Below are 16,215 nucleotides of genomic sequence, written 5' to 3' on the forward strand. Positions count from 1 at the left end.
AGGTCTCGGGCGTGGGGTTGGGTGGGTGTTTAGTTGGGTGTGGGAATTTGTTTAATTTAATTATGTTGTGTTTGTAACTTTGTTTTTTTGTTTTTATAGTTTTATTGTTCTGTTAGTTTGTTTTTTGTATAGGCTTTAATTTGATTTTAAGGGGAGGGGTCAGGGCTGCCTGGGAATGGGTCCCAGCAAACAAAATGGCTGGGGCAGGTTCCACAGGGGGGGATGCACTGGGACAACCGATCTCAGTGATCATGGGTAGGAGGAGGAGTTACGCTAAGACCAGACCATGTCATTACCAAGGAAGCAGGCTTAGTCGTTATCTGAGGACTATCCCTGCCTCCAGGTCTGGTCCTGACCGGAAGGATACTGGAATCAGGAAGGGAAACCCACATGACCTGAAAGTGTTGCTGTGCAATGCTAGGTCAATGATGAATAAAACCACTGCCATCCACGACCTGATTGTGGATGGAGGATTTGACCTGGCATGTGTGACAGAGACCTGGTTGGATGAAGCAGATGGGCCTGTCCTTGCCGCTGCATGTCCACCAGGTTTCTCTTACGCACAGCAACCCAGGCCTTGTGGGCGGGGAGGCGGGGGTTGCAGTGATTTTTAGGAAGTCATTAGTTTGCACCAGGCGTCCTATTGGAAAGACTATCGCCCAGTCTCAAATCTTCCATTCTTGGGCAAGGTGATTGAGCGAGTGGTTGCTGAACAACTCCAGGCACGCCGGGAAGAAGTGGACCATTTGGATCCCTTCCAGTCGGGATTCAGGCCTCATCATGGGACTGAAACTGCCTTGGTCGCACTGGTTGATGATCTCCGGTGGGCTAGGGACAAAGGTGAGAGCTGTTTCCTAGTTCTGCTGGATCTCTCAACGGCGTTTGATACCATCGACCATAACATCCTTCTGGACCGTCTTGAGGGGCTGGGAGCTGGGGGCACTGTTATACAGTGGTTCCGCTCCTTCCTCCTGGGCTGTGTTCAGAAAGTGGTGGTGGGGGATGAGTGTTCAGACCCCTGGGCTCTCACTTGTGGGGTGCCTCAGGGTTCTGTCCTCTCCCCCATGCTTTTCAACATCTACATGAAGCCGCTGGGAGAGATCATCAGGGGATTTGGGCTGGGTGTTCATCAGTATGCGGATGATACCCAGCTCTACCTCTCTTTCAAATCAGAACCAGTAAAGGCAGTGAAGGTCCTGTGTGAGTGCCTGGAGGCGGTTGGAGGTTGGATGGCGGCTAACAGATTGAGGTTGAATTCTGACAAGACAGAAGTACTGTTTTTGGGGGACAGGAGGCGGGCAGGTGTGGAGGATTCCCTGGTCCTGAATGGGGTAACTGTGCCCCTGAAGGACCAGGTGCGCAGCTTGGGAGTCATTTTGGACTCACAGCTGTCCATGGAGGCACAGGTCAATTCTGTGTCCAGGGCAGCTGTTTACCAGCTTCATCTGGTACACAGGCTGAGACCCTATCTGCCCACGGACTGTCTTGCCAGAGTGGTGCATGCTCTAGTTATCTCCCGCTTGGATTACTGCAGTGCGCTCTACGTGGGGCTACCTTTGAAGGTGACCCGGAAACTACAACTAATCCAGAACGCGGCAGCTAGACTGGTGACTGGGAGCGGCCGCAGAGACCACATAACACCGGTCTTGAAAGACCCACATTGGCTCCCAGTACATTTCCGAGCACAATTCAAAGTGTTGGTGCTGACCTTTAAAGCCCTAAACGGCCTTGGTCCAGTATATCTGAAGGAGCGTCTCCACCCCCATCGTTCTACCCGGACACTGAGGTCCAGCACCGAGGGCCTTCTGGTGGTTCCCTCACTGCGAGAAGCCACGTTACAGGGAACCAGGCAGAGGGCCTTCTCGGTAGTGGCGCCTTCCCTGTGGAACACCCTCCCACCAGATGTCAAAGAGAACAACAACTACCAGGCTTTTAGAAGACATCTGAAGGCAGCCCTGTTTCGGGAAGCTTTTAATGTTTGATGTATTATAGTATTTTAATATTATTTTGGAAGCCGCCCAGAGTGGCTGGGGAAGCCCAGCCAGATGGGCGGGGTATAAATAATAAATTATTATTATTATTATTATTATTATTATTATTATTATTATTATTATTATATTATTATTATTATTATTATTATTATATTATTATTATTATTATTATTATTATTATTATCATTAATATTATTATTATTATTATTATTATTAGAGAGGCCAGCGCGGCACCTGTCTAGCTGGCCTCATACTTGTCTGCCAATTCCCAACAGCAAGGGCTGGTGGGCTGGCTAGCTGGGCTCCTTCACCCGCTTGCTTACTCCAAGGCCACCTCAGCTCCTGGCAACCAGCACTCCTTGACCAGCCCCTGAGGCACCATTTGCCTGCAAAGCTTGTAGCCAGGACTGCTGCAACAAACAGCTATGCAAGCCTTTGGGAGGTAGAGACATGAGAGGTCATCAGAGGAGACAGGGAACGAAAGAGGGACAGAGGCCAGTGTTGCCCGTGGCACCCCTGACCATCATTCAAGGCACCCCAGGGTGCCATGGCACACTGGTTGAAATTACCATGGATGTAGCAGAGGTCCAGCCAAATTATCAAGACCACAGTGTACTGTAGCCAAACAGCAGGTGGAAAAACATGCAGCTGGAGAGGAAAATGGGTTGTAGGTAACTGACCATGGATGACAAGGTTTATAGAGCCACCTAGCAAAACACATCCTTCCCCAAAGACCTTGAATTCTCAAAAGCAAAAAGCAGGAGAATGAAAGATCAGCCTCATGTTCTAGGGTAAGATAATAAAGTACCTTAATGAAAGTTGACAGAGCTTAACAGGGCTGGACCAAGACATTTTACTCCCTGAGGCAAAAAGCAAGATGGTGCCCTTGCCCTGTACAAAGGCTGACTGGGCCAACAGCTGAATTCTATTTCAACACTGGTGACAGGATAGCATCCTTCGCTTCTATCTGGGAACTGCTTAGGAGGAGTAGACAGGGGGCTTCCACTGCTTTCTCTCTCACACACACACACACACACACACACACACACACACACACACACCTCTCAGCATGTGCTTCCTGAGACAGTCATCTCACTTTGCCTAAAAGTAGGGCCAGTCCTGGAGCTGAGGAGGAAGGGCGCCTGTGATGATTGTTGGATCAGACATCTGTGGTTTAAATAGCACTCTTGAATTGCAACACAAGCTCTGAAGCGATGGGCAAAGTCGTATGTTGTTAGCTTGAAGTGCTGGACTCTCCTGGTTCCCATATGGTTTGTTGGTACAGCTTAGCTGAGAGAGCTTTCAGTTCTAATTGCCTTGCCGCATAGCACTTTGCCAGATCTCTCAGTGAACAAGGCACAGACCTTCACAGTTAATGGGTCAGAAAGTGCCTGACCATGTTGGTGGCATATACAGCAATTCTGCTAACACAGAGAAAGGCCAGTTCTCTGAGCACAGAGAGTTCTGGAGTTATAAATCAGCCTAGCAACTGTTTGTGAACCTCTGTCTCTGTTGCTGAATAAATAGGAAGGTTTCCAGTCTCACTGAGCTCCAGTAGCAGTATTCATTTGGGAATTCTAGACTGCATTTAGGAGTGGGAAAGGGGCGTGCTCATGGGACAGGGCTTGAGAGCAGGGAGGTAACTTTGCATATGTTGCATGCACATTATGATCTCCACCGGGGTAACTGATGTGGTGTCATCCAAATGTTGCCATGTTGTAACTGCCATCAGCCTCAACTAGGTTGGCCCTTGGTTGGGTATGATGGGAGTTGTAGTCCTACAGTTTCTCAAGGGCAATCAGCATTGACAACCCTTTATCCATACTAAGTAATGGAAGTGCTGTCTATGTAGGAATTGCATAATGTTTGAAGCAGCCCTTGTTGTCAGTACCAGCAAGTCTTAATTCAGAAACATAGTGAAATGGGCACACAAATAAATAGGCACCAGCTTCCAAAGGCAAATAGCTGCAAGAGCCATCGTCTAAAATATGAATTTCCTAACCTATGCTGGATCAGTTCAAAGGCAGATTTCACTTCTCGGAATTGGGGTGGGGTTATCTTGGCATTTTCAACATTGATCTTGCTACCCTTGAGAATGTGAACTGTGATGTGTTGCTTGTATCTGACCGTGTTGTATGGAAATCATAACCATTTGCCCAGCTATTAAAGAAATCCATAAGGCATACAGCCCGTATTTGTAAATCAGTTAAAATTATTTTTACCAACATAGCAATACTCCTACTCCTACTCCTACTCCTACTCCTACTCCTACTCCTACTCCTACTCCATGCATGTTTCCCTTGTAAATTTCATTAAGGGATAATTTGAGATCTCTTATTTCATATGAGGAGATGTAGGGCATCAAGTAGCTTGGTGAATGTTTGAACTATAGTCAGTTTCAGAACTTTATGATCCATAGCTTGAAGCTGCCTTGTTTAACTAACCAGTTTGTTCTAAATCACAGTCTCTGGCTTGTACATAATGCTAAATCAGGAATCTTTGAAAGTGAAACTAAATGCTGCAAAAGTGTTTCTGGTATCCACGTGGGAAAAAGGAAGCACACAATCTCAAGGGTTTGCTTAGGTTCATTCTAATTTGTGCACATAGCACTAAATCATGGCAAAGCACTTTACTGACTGTAAAGACTTGTTTTTAAAGTGGCAAGTGAAAGGCAGCCTCTCACTATCGTTGTCTGAATTGGACGCTTTTTAAGTGGAATCTGTCAACTTGTTCTAGGGTTAAATCGCTCATTCACAGCTAAGTTTTATTTCTCCCCTTCCAGGCGAAGCGCGTCTTGCCAGCTTGCATGTTCAGGCTTTAGTGGAAGCCGGTGTTAAGGCAAGAGACATTGCCGTCATTGCTCCTTACAACCTCCAGGTGAGTGTGTCTGCCATGCTCTCAAAAGCACAACATTTCAAAGTAAAAAATTTAAAGCCCTAGGACTTTAGGATGAAGGGTGGGCAATAAATTGTAGTAATAACGTTTGTTGTCCTAGCAACGTCTTTGTTTTTCAGGTGGACATGCTAAGGGAGCTTTTGTGTCACAAGTACCCAGACCTGGAGATTAAATCGGTGGATGGCTTCCAAGGAAGAGAGAAGGAAGCTGTTGTCCTCTCTTTTGTAAGGTCCAACAGAAAAGGTACATAGGTTATAACCTGGAACCATATAGAACAAAAAGAAACTTAATTTGCCAGAATCGGGGAAACTGTTAAAATTGTGTGGTTTCAACTGGCTCCTTCTTTGGAACAAGGTGCTGACCTCTTCTACACATGCTCTCGGCATCAAAGGAGATGCTTCCACGTGGTGTAATCACATCCTACAGGGGAGTACTTGGGAGTAGCATGACTATGTGGACAGTACCAGTTGCATGAATCATTGGCACCTTACCTCCTGGTTCATTTCCTAATGCATTGGCATCACCCAATTGTTTTAGCCAACATGATTGTGTTACTCCTGCAGCATGTATCACATCACATGGAAGTGGTTTCCACTCCTAGGAGCCCATATGCAGGGAACCACTGTTGCTTTTCCCAGAACAGAAGATTCTCAATAATTAACTGCGCAATGGAAAAGTAATTTATATGGCAAAACACACTCCTTTTTGTCCAGAGAGCCTGGGAATGGGTGTTTCCAAGCATAGGCTGAAAACTCTGGTGGCTAGGCACATATTCTAATACAGGGCCAGTCCAATACATTTTGCTGCCTGAGGCAAATGACAAGATGGCAGCCTCTCCATTCCACATCGCCACACACCAGCCTTTGCCATCTGCGGCGGCTGCCTCTCTCTGCCCAATAGTAGGACCATGTCTGTTCTAACAGGCAGAGTGATCTACGGGGGTTGATTTTAAAAACCAAACCTGTGGCTATTATTGTCATGGCTACTCACGCTACTACTATTACTACTTAATATACAGGGTGATTCATAATGAGTTATACAGTTTCCATTATTGTATACTTCATTATGAATCACCCCGTATTATGTCTTAGAAATTAATTAAGAAAGAGTGGACTGTTAATTCAGGCACCTTTGGAGAAGGCAGGCAGTCCTTCAGGTAAGCCAGTGGTAATTGCTGGATACTTGTCATCTGTCAGCTCTATTGTAGTGAGTACAACACAGTTGTCCACAGCTCTAAAAATTCCACACTGTAGCAAACCTGAACTGACCACAAACTTGTTGGGTGCGGGTCAAAAGCTAGCTTGTTTCCCAGGTGTATTCCGTTTGGAAATACAACAGATACTTCGCTACAGCTGGCAGCATCCTGCCCAACAAAATTGGGGAGTGGAGCATGGTAGGCTCTGCTCAGAGCACATACTCTTTTCTGCTTTCATGGCACTAGGTTGCTGAAGTCAAAGCAGTAAAACTTTTCCTTGCTGCTTTTCTGCTATGTTCTTAAGTGAAGTTAGCAAATAGCAGCATGTTCTTCTATTATGATTTGTTATTATTTTCCAGGTAATGCTTGTTAAGCACACATTGGCAACCTAATACACTTTAATGTACCTACAGGCTCTGTTCTGAAATGTTCTATGTCTTCAGATGGTAGCAACAAAAGCCTGCCCCCCTCATTTGGTTTTAATGTTTGTTTTTCTGCTTGTCTTCTGCTTAGCTGCAGGAGCAGGGGACTCAGCTACACCACCCAAGCTAGGCAGCTGAGCTGACTCAACTTGGCATTTGCTTTCTGTTGTTACAGATCCTTGAGAAAATAATTGGAGATCAGAAATAGCTTCTGGAAAAGTCTCATATGTGACTGTCATTTTTATCCATTGGCTCACACATGTGTGCTAGTTAATTGCCTTTAAAAATAGCATTCACTATCTTTCCTTCTGACCTTTATGAAAGTTAGACTTGTGTCAATAACTAGGAAAAAGGAAAGTGTAACTGCAAGGCTCTGTGGGAGCTTTCTCTTCCTAATTTCTGCTGAAACAATGTGGTCCTGACCTATAGCTTAAGGCCAATTCCATTGCAGACATGAACTTTAGATAGTTAATCAGCTTGGCCCATCTGTATGAATATTACTGCTGTTCTGCTTCTGACACTTCAAATCACAGTGATGTGAATCAGTAATGAGTATCTGTGGCTTGTGTGCCACATTAAGTCGCAGAAACTTAAATTTTCTGGTTCTTGGCCATTTAGTGGCCTCTACTTCCCCTACTTAAAAATTAAATGGAATGAAGCTGTATTTTCAGCTTGATTTCTCAAATGAGACTGAAGCAGTATTGTGACAAAAAAGTCACAAAATAAGTAGAGCTTTAAATAAATGGTTTTGTTAAAAGAGATAGTTGACTAATTACTTGTATTTTCACAAACCAATTAAGTCATCAGCTGAAGTCTAACATGTTTATCTGTTAGCTAAATCATAGTAAATGTACCTTTTTAGATATTTAAGAAAGTGTAAGGTAACTTAAATGTAATAATCTAAAGCTCCCCCAATCACTGTTTAAATGAAATTATTTTTGTCCCTTTTACAGTAACACACCAGAACTAATATAGCCTCAAAAAATAAACCAGTGTGCCATCAGATCTGAGTCCCGGTGACTACAGTTTCCCATCACTAATTAGTTTACATGAGAGCAAACCCCACTAGATACAGTGCAACTTGCAACTGAATAATCATGCATAAAATGATGTTATGAAGCTGCAAGTGGTAAATCAGTTAATGAAATTCATTAATTGGTGAATTGAGATCCCAATACTGATCCTTGGGAGAGACTACTATCTACACTCCTCCATTGGGAGAACATTTATTCACACTCTCTGCTCTCTGTTACTTCACAAGTTCCTGATCCACAAAAGGACCTCACCTCTTATTCCATGACTGCTAAACATGCTTATGAGTCCTTGGTGCGGTAGTTTGCCAAAAGCCTTTTTGAAAGTCTAAGTTGGATCACCTCTATCTATAGCCTTATTGACCCTCTGAAAGAACTCTTCATCAGGGCTTGTTCTCCTGTATGCTTGGTTATTTCATCTTTAACAACACTTTCCACCTATTTTCCCATAGCCTTGAATTCATTGGAAGAAAGTTGGGCTATAAATGTATGAAATACATACATTTTCATGTTCATATTCATTTGACCAGCTTAAGCAGTGATATGACCTTGGGAGATGGTTTTGTCAACATAAGCATTTCTGCTTGCCTGATGGAACAATCTCCCCCCTTTTCCCTCCACACTGTCCTAGCAGTTCTGCCACCCAAATGCTGAGCCATTGGGGGGGCAGGAGAAGGGGGGGAGCACTGCTTCACTAGCAGAAGACCTTTGCTAGGCTCTTGATAGCAGGACCCATTAACTGGACCAGGTCCTGAGTTCAGAAAACTAAAGCAAGATTTCACAGTGCAAAAATGGTGTCCGTGTTCGTAATGATCAACCTGAAGTGCATCTGATCTTGTAGTTTGTTGTGGTAATGAAGTTTGGCTAGATTTATTTTGCAGTTCCTATACTTCTGTAGGTATAGGATTATATATTGGGCATAGGCTACAACACCCTAAGAAACCTCAGAGTTCATCTAGCTTTTATGTGATAATAAGAATAAGTTTGTAATAATATACTTGTTAATTATGTATTGATCAGTGTAGTTGCTTATAACTCTTTGGTAATTGCAGAAGGGGCCCTTGTGACCCAAAAATTGTTGAGGTTTATGTATGTATGAATGAATTATTTCTTTCTATACTCAACGATGGAATTATTCATGCATTGGTATTGGTTGCTCATTGAATACTGTAATGTGGAATGGTAACTTCAACTGCAGGAGAGCTTCAGTTGCATAGACTCCAGGTGTCTATTCCAGTGAACAGATAAAACTGGGATTTAGGTCCACCTCTCTGCCACTGACAGCCATCTGGCACCAAGATAGCAGGGAAGCTTGAACAAACCATAGCATAGGATCCTATGATATATCCATTTGGCCTTAAAGGTGTGTCTCATAACAGATGTCATGTCCTGGCATTTTGGAGCTGAGTGAACATGAGAATTCCTTAGGTAAACATATTAAACTGGAAAATTTAGGAGGAAACTATACATTTTGTTGTTGTGGTGGTTACTATTGTTATTGCTACTGCTGCTTAATTTTTCCATATGCTGTTTTTTTTGAGGCCTGTATTATTGTCTTTATGAAATACAGGTGAAGTAGGATTCCTTGCTGAAGACCGGAGACTAAATGTTGCAATTACTCGTGCCCGCCGCCATGTGGCTGTGATCTGTGACTCTCGGACCATTGGCAACCACATTTTCCTTAAACGCCTAGTGGACTATATGAACCAGCATGGGGAGGTGCGAACCGCTTTTGAATACCTGGATGACATTGTGCCAGATAACTATGCTGCTCCCAAGAGCTCTCAAGGTCCGGGTGACCAAGAAAAGAGACTTAAGTGCAACACTCCACTTGCCCCAAAGGCTGATGGAGAGAAGCCAAGAGGAAAACCAGCCAAACGGACCGGGCAGAGGCCCATAGATGGTTCTGTGCAAAGCCCAGCCTGGGGGGCAACAGTGGATACTGTAGTGAAGGGCAATTCATGTAAGCATGAAGCCAGGATACTGGAGTTTCTGGAGAGTAGCGAGACCCAACTGGATTTCCCTTCATCATTAAATGCTCATGACAGGTTGATTGTCCACCGTCTGGCAGAGGAACATGGGCTGCAGCATGTGAGCACAGGAGAAGGTAGAGAGAGATACATCAGTGTCCGTAAGAGAGGCACCACGACAGACTTTTCTCTGGGAGATGCTAAGGCCTGTGAACAAGAGTTGTCCTGCAGACCTGCAGGCACCCCCAAAGAATCCCGGGCCTCTGAAAAAGAGTTAACCTGCAGACCCCCAAGCCCCTCGAAAGACACCCATGCCTACTGTGAGGAGAGTGGAAGCCATATGAGCAAGAAGAAAGTGGATCTGAAAACCCTGCACATGGAGCGGATGCAAAGGGAGAAGGCCAAGAGAGAGGAGAGGGCCAAACAAAGTCGTGAGCCAAATGTAAATCTTCAGGAAATCACTGGAAATAAACATGGAAGTGAAGCGAAAGGTACATTATTATACCATCTTGGGATTTGCCATTCTGTAGCAAATTCCCTTCCTTTGCAGAGCTTTTCTATTTGCATTTATAAAAGGAAAAAGTGATGATACTTCACTGCTGCCCTTTCATTTGTCCCATATTTAATTGAAATTCCTTTGCAGAGGCATTCCAGGGAATGTATCCCTCAGGCATCCTTTGGGAAATTCCAGTCCAGAGCAGCAGGCGATGGGAGTCCTCTGCTCCCAGAATGGCTTTAAAAATTGATTGCAGCTTCTACGTTGTGCCTACAATCCATTTCTCCCCTTCTGCTCTGCCTGTGACAGGCTTTTCTTCTGAAAGCAACTACTTTTGACAACAACCAGGAATGCAGTTGAAGTTAATTGTTCTGAGACACAGAGATTATTCATCCAATAGGTTTCCTTTGAAGGGATCAGGAGAATGCCAGGCTTTGGTTTTGGAAATATGACATGTGCCTCTGCCCACCCCAACCCTTGACAGCAATAACTGAGATTTGCAGACAAAAATGACCCAGGGCTCAGATTAGCTTGCTCTGTGGAACAGTTGCTTTGAGTGTTGTGCAGGTAGAAAGAAAAGATGTGAAGCTAGCAGCCATTCCACCCCCTCCCCCAAGGCAAGGGTTTATCTGGACCATGCTGTATAATCAACTGTGGAATGATAATATTGCCTGGATCTGCATGTTTGTAGAGGCAGTATGTCAGTGAGGAGGAAGAACTTCTCAGCTCAAAAATAGATCCGTAGAAGGGAGAATCTCCATCTGCCAGTTTAGGAGAATGGTGTGTGTGCGTTCGTTTGTATATGCTTCATATGCATACACGTGCACACACTCCTTTTCTCTTACAGCTAACTTTGAAGAGAAGTGGAAACCTCCACACACAGAGAGAATTCACTTGCTCTTGAATCTGTTTAGAAGCAGCAAATCAGCACCTAGTATATCGATCTCAGTGCTGTGTAACACAGCGGAGTACAGTCTCTCTGTGTGCATATTTTCTTCTTTGCCCAGTTTATCTTGCTTGAACATTCTGGGTAGGGATTTCATCCTGCCAAGTGATACTGCTTGCTTCTGCATGGTTTACAAAGCCATCTGTTCTCATGTGTGTGCATATGAAGACAGCCTTCTGCCATTCCATACATCTGAGGTTGCGATTGTTCCCTGGGTTTCTGTTTTTGCTGATCAGCTTGTTTTGCAGGCTTTACTAGGGGACTGGATGAACACACCTGTGCCCCTTTTATTCCCATGAAAAAACACTGTGTTGAAATCATAGAATCTTAAAAGTTGGAAGGTACCCCAAGGGTCATCTAGTCCAACCCCCTGCAATGCAGGAATCTAAGCTAAAGCATCCATGACAGTTGGACATCCAACTTCTGGTTAAAAACCCCCAAGGAAGGAGAATCCACCACCCCTCGTAGGAGTCTGTTCCACTGCTCAACAGCCCTTAACTCTCAGCTCATCTTAACTCTCAGCTCATCTGTAAGCTCCTTTTATTGCATGCTGATGATTCTCCTCCCCACCCTTGTGCTTTTAGGGAAGGCTTCTGTTAAAACCAAAGTGGAAGGTTCAGCAGGGGAAGATTTTGATGCTCTGATTTCTGCTGCAATCAAAGCTGACAACACATGTGGTTTCCCCAAATGCAAAGCAAGTGTGACAACCCTGGGGCAGCTCTGCCTGCATTGCAATAAACGCTACTGTCTCAGCCACCACATCCCAGAGGTATGTTTTTGTCCTTGCCTGGTTCAGGTAAGCTAAACATTGCCACCATCTGCTCAGTTTCTTGACCCCCAGTCCTTCAGGACTTGAATTTCATCCAGTGTGAAATGGCTGTGTGTGTTTTTTTAAGTATTTCACAGACTCCCATTTTTCAAGGAGGCTTCCAGGCACAGCAAGGTGAGCTTTTGAACCATTCGCAAGGCCAGTTGAACATGTGCAAATCCGCTGGTGGGTGGATTGCTCACATTCCTCTTTACTTTATTTTTTAATTTAAAAAGATAACATGAAAATCTGCTTTTAGGGTATGAGGGGGAGCAAGGTTTATGAAAGCCATATAGCATAATATTCACATGCAGTTCAATTCACAAGGGAACCATGAGTGGGGGGAGGGGGGAGTTGCCTCCAGCTTAATATATCCTAATAATGGGGAAGTTCTCTCCTGCTGGGCTATAAGTGAAAAAAGATACTCATTCAGAGGTGCTTTTTTTTTGGCCTACAGTTGGAGAAATATGAAGCATTTTCTTCTTCCTTTGGTACTTTGTATGGATTTAGTTATTATGAGCCTCTGTGTGTCTGTGAAATCTCACTCCAATCTTTCACCAAGCTCTAATATGAGAATGGCTTTCTTTCCTGTCAGGTTCACAGTGTACTTGTATTTCCCCTCACCCACCCACTCAAGACCTTTAACAAAAATAATAATAATACGCCCCCCATTTCTTCCCTGTCTCTGTTCTTCGTGATGTGGAGAATAGAAAGGATGGGTCTCCTTGATTGGAATAACGAGGCAAGGCCTTTAACACAGGCACTTAGCATTGCAGGGCAGAGGACCTGTGTTTAACAATGTGTCACTGCTGAAATAATGTGTTTCTTCAGAGTCTTTTTTCTTCCCCCTGAGTGTCTGAGTCATTTCCTCTTGGCACAATGTACCTCACCTCACCTCTCTTCTTTTAACATTCACCCCCTGCCCACAACCTGTTCAGATGCTTGTGGGAGGATGATGCTCTAGAAAATGTGTGTATCTGAGGTGCTGATGGTGCTAGCCAAGAGAGGGCCACTGTTCTGTGGCATACAGCACATACCCTTGCATGTATAAGGTCCCAGGTTCAATCTCTGGCATCTCCAGCTAAAAGGTCTTGGGTAGCCTTGCTAGGCAGTGCCCAAGCCTTAAGCCTGCTCCATGGAGAGTCAGTCCATACTGAACTAGGTAGACTTGTGCTCTGCTTTTCCCCTCCAAAAAAGGAGGTGCTCAAAGTGACTTGCAAATGATTTTAAAAGGCATCTTCATATGACACCAGCCATGCCATGCGTTCTGCTCAACTATAAGCCTTTTATCTATCTTCTCTCCCTTTCTCCTTCATCACACTGTAGATTCATTGGATACCATGCACCAAGAGCAGCTTTAAGTAAGAGAAGTTGTGCAAAGCCCTTTCTCACTCTATTGCCCAAGCTGCTGTTGTCACACTGGTACAAGAGATACCGAAAGCACAGCAGCTCACCTGGGTGCAGCAGGCTTTATCCACGGAAGCCTCCTTCCTTCTAGGTGTCAGTCTAAACAAAAGGTCATCCTTTGCCCATCACTCCAGCTGCAGCAAAGATTGGAGTGAGTTGTGAGTTGCACTCAAATTGCAGTCCAGGACTCACAGAAGGTGGGAATGTCTCACTCTGCACTTCTGTTAGAGCTGCCCAATGGCTGTCCCTATGTAGCACATAAAAGACCTGTGTGCCAGGAAAAATAATACTGACTTCCAACGACCAGAGCTTTCAGATGTCCTCTTTATGCCCCTCTGATTTATTTGAAGCAGTAGATCATACGTGGTTTTAATCCCATGGAGAAAGTGTTGTAGCTAGCTGAAGACATGTTGATCTATAGTGCCTGAAATAGATTTACTGGATTATGGATTTACTGGCATTCTGCCAACAGTTTGAGTTGGGTTTCTTTCTAACCGTAAAATAAAAGTATATACGGCAATATTTTCTGTGGCACATGCTGCAGCAAGGGAAAAATCAGCAAAACAGTGGTGGTCTTAAATAGATATACTTATCATGTGACACTTGCTGTGTTTCAAGGCAAGCTTGAATCAAGAAAAATCTTATTTGAAGGATTTGTGAATGAAGGAAATAAGAGTACAAAAAACATGTAGGAAAATACTCCAAATGTTCTGGTATTCTGTAGTTTTGATTTCAGGGTTTGCTGATTTCAGAGTTGTATTGGTAGAGAGCTACACAAAGGAGATGTGATCCTGAAAAACTAAAGGCAGATTTCATTGCCCTCTGTGCAGGAGGACCCCCCTCCCCACTGCCATGCTGACGGTCCCATTAAGAGAACAGGGTTCTGAACAAGAGTGTGAAGCAGAGGTAGCTAAGCTGTGGCCGTCTGGATGCTGTGAGACACCAGCTCCCATTGGCCCCAGCCGATGATGGGAGTTGTAGCCCAGCAGCATCTGGAGGGCAACAGATTCCCTACCGTTGCTATACAGGAACACAGTCACATCTGTTCCTTTGGTTCCAATGCATTGAAAGGGCACAACTTGCAAATGCAGAAATGATTGCCAGTTTCTTTTCCCTCTTAGTCACTGTTGAGCAGCTGCATGCATAAAAGGAAATCTGATTGTGTGAACAGGCCCCGGGGGGTGGCTGGATTAATAGATTCATAGAATCATAGAGTTGGAAGGGACCACAAGGGTCATCCAGTCCAACCCCCTGCAATGCAGGAATCTTTTTGCCCAGTGGGGGGCTCAAACCCACAACCCTGAGATTAAGAGTCTCATGCTCTACTGACTGAGCTATAAGAATGTATTCCCCTTTAGTATGCAATCACAAAAGTATTTTGTTAGATCAACTTAAAAGTGAGACTTTTAATTTTTTAAAAATTGTTAAATCATTTCAACTGTTATCCAGCTGTCATAGTATAATTCATGTAGAATTGAATTTTGGACCAGTTAATGAGATAGAACTCATTTTAGAGGGACTGCAGGGTGTGATCCCATATAGTCGCATCAAGTCCCTACCTTTTTACTGACTGCAAATTTTATACTGCTTGAGAGTGTTTTGTCATTTTCTTTCAGCTTTGGACAAAATCCAGCTGTTTTAGCTCCTTGTTAAAATGAATTCTTCTAAGCAATAGCTTCAATGCTTTCCCACCTTAATAAATCTTGCTTTCCAGCAACCCAGCGGGCTTGCACTTTGTCACTCATCTGCAGTAAAACGAGTTTCCTTCAAAGCTGTTTTTCAACCATTAGTTTATCCTTCCTGTTTATATCATTAATGTGCATACTTGTGTCTCTAGTTATCTTTCCTCCTGATGTGCATACAAGTCATTCAACTTATGGTAGCTTCATCTCTAGAAATCCTAAAATGCAGAGATATTGCATGTCTCTATTCCCTTCTCTTTCATACATGTAGTATGTGTTTTTTTAAATCTGGTATTTTCGCAGCCCTTTGTGGATCCATAATACTTTCTTTATCCTCCTTGCACTTAATTTTCTTCCACAATGCCCCTTTATATCTTCGCGCCTTGTAGAATTTATCTCATGGATGACTTGCATGTTGCCTACTGCCACTTGTCATCCTCAATTTGCTTTCTGGCTCCTTCTCTTATACAATGTGTATTTAGCTCCAGCAGTTAGGCCAAGAAGCAGGCCATGCTGATGACTCAAGGTTGGGAGATTCTTTACCAGTCAGTATAACCTGCTTCCTAAGAGTGAGGGAGGGGGGTATTGGTGGCCTGGAGATGAGTGAAAATCACTACCTACAAGAATCCAACAGATGTGGGAGAATCTGGTCTCTAGAATCTGGTCTCTGACCATTAGGTGCAGTTGTGGCCAACTCTGGGGTTGCGGCGCTCATCTTTATTGGCCGAGGAAGCCAGCATGCTGGTCTCTAGAAAAGTTCTCCTAAATAATGAGTTAGTCACTTTAAACCTCTAAACCAGAGCTTTCCAAACTTTTCATGTTGGTGACACACTTTTTAGATATGCATCATTATGTGACACAGTAGTTTAGTTTTACTAGCAAACTAACTCCTTTCCGGCCCGGGAGGAGCACAGGGAGCGTTCGTGTGACACACCTACACACTGTAGCCAACACACTAATGTGTCACGACACACAGTTTGGAAAGCTCTGCTCTAAACTCAAGGTTGTACTGTCTTTTCCAAATTCTCCTGGCATGAAAGAGTCTTCATTTGATAACTGTACTCTCCATATAGGTGCCCAGTATCCTCTAGCTGATATACCCAGCTGTGTTCCTTCTCTGTTACACAAGCAGCACTTGACTCATCAACCCCAACTAAGATATGATCTGAAGTACTGGGTATTTTTCATGTACCTGGGCTGAGTCCAGCTTCTGCTTCATTTAATTTTGAGTCCACCTACTATGTTAAAGATCAGAATTTTGTCTTGCTAATCAAAGGGTCATTTTGAACTCTTAAGGAGTTGCTGACACACCAAACAGGTTTATTAATAAATAGTTTTGTCATGAATCTAAAGAATTGTGATTTAGAATGCA

The 16,215-nt window shown here is 44.0% G+C and overlaps 1 protein-coding gene across 3 annotated transcripts in view; it reads left to right on the plus strand.

The window, feature by feature from the left end:
* IGHMBP2 (immunoglobulin mu DNA binding protein 2) overlaps positions 1-16,215 on the plus strand; it is a 99,719-nt gene that overhangs the window by 56,263 nt on the left and 27,241 nt on the right. For all 3 annotated transcript variants that reach the window (XR_014012726.1, XR_014012727.1, XM_081212153.1), the window contains exons 11-14: positions 4,774-4,868; positions 5,006-5,129; positions 9,105-9,995; positions 11,531-11,715. Coding sequence is in view for 1 of the 3 variants with exons in the window: in XM_081212153.1 (XP_081068279.1) it covers positions 4,774-4,868; positions 5,006-5,129; positions 9,105-9,995; positions 11,531-11,715 (1,295 nt within the window). In the remaining 2 variants the exon portion in view is untranslated. The remainder of the gene's footprint in view (positions 1-4,773; positions 4,869-5,005; positions 5,130-9,104; positions 9,996-11,530; positions 11,716-16,215) is intronic.

Source organism: Podarcis bocagei, assembly GCF_964188305.1.
Source record: "Podarcis bocagei genome assembly, chromosome: 1".
Lineage (NCBI taxonomy): Eukaryota > Metazoa > Chordata > Lepidosauria > Squamata > Lacertidae > Podarcis > Podarcis bocagei.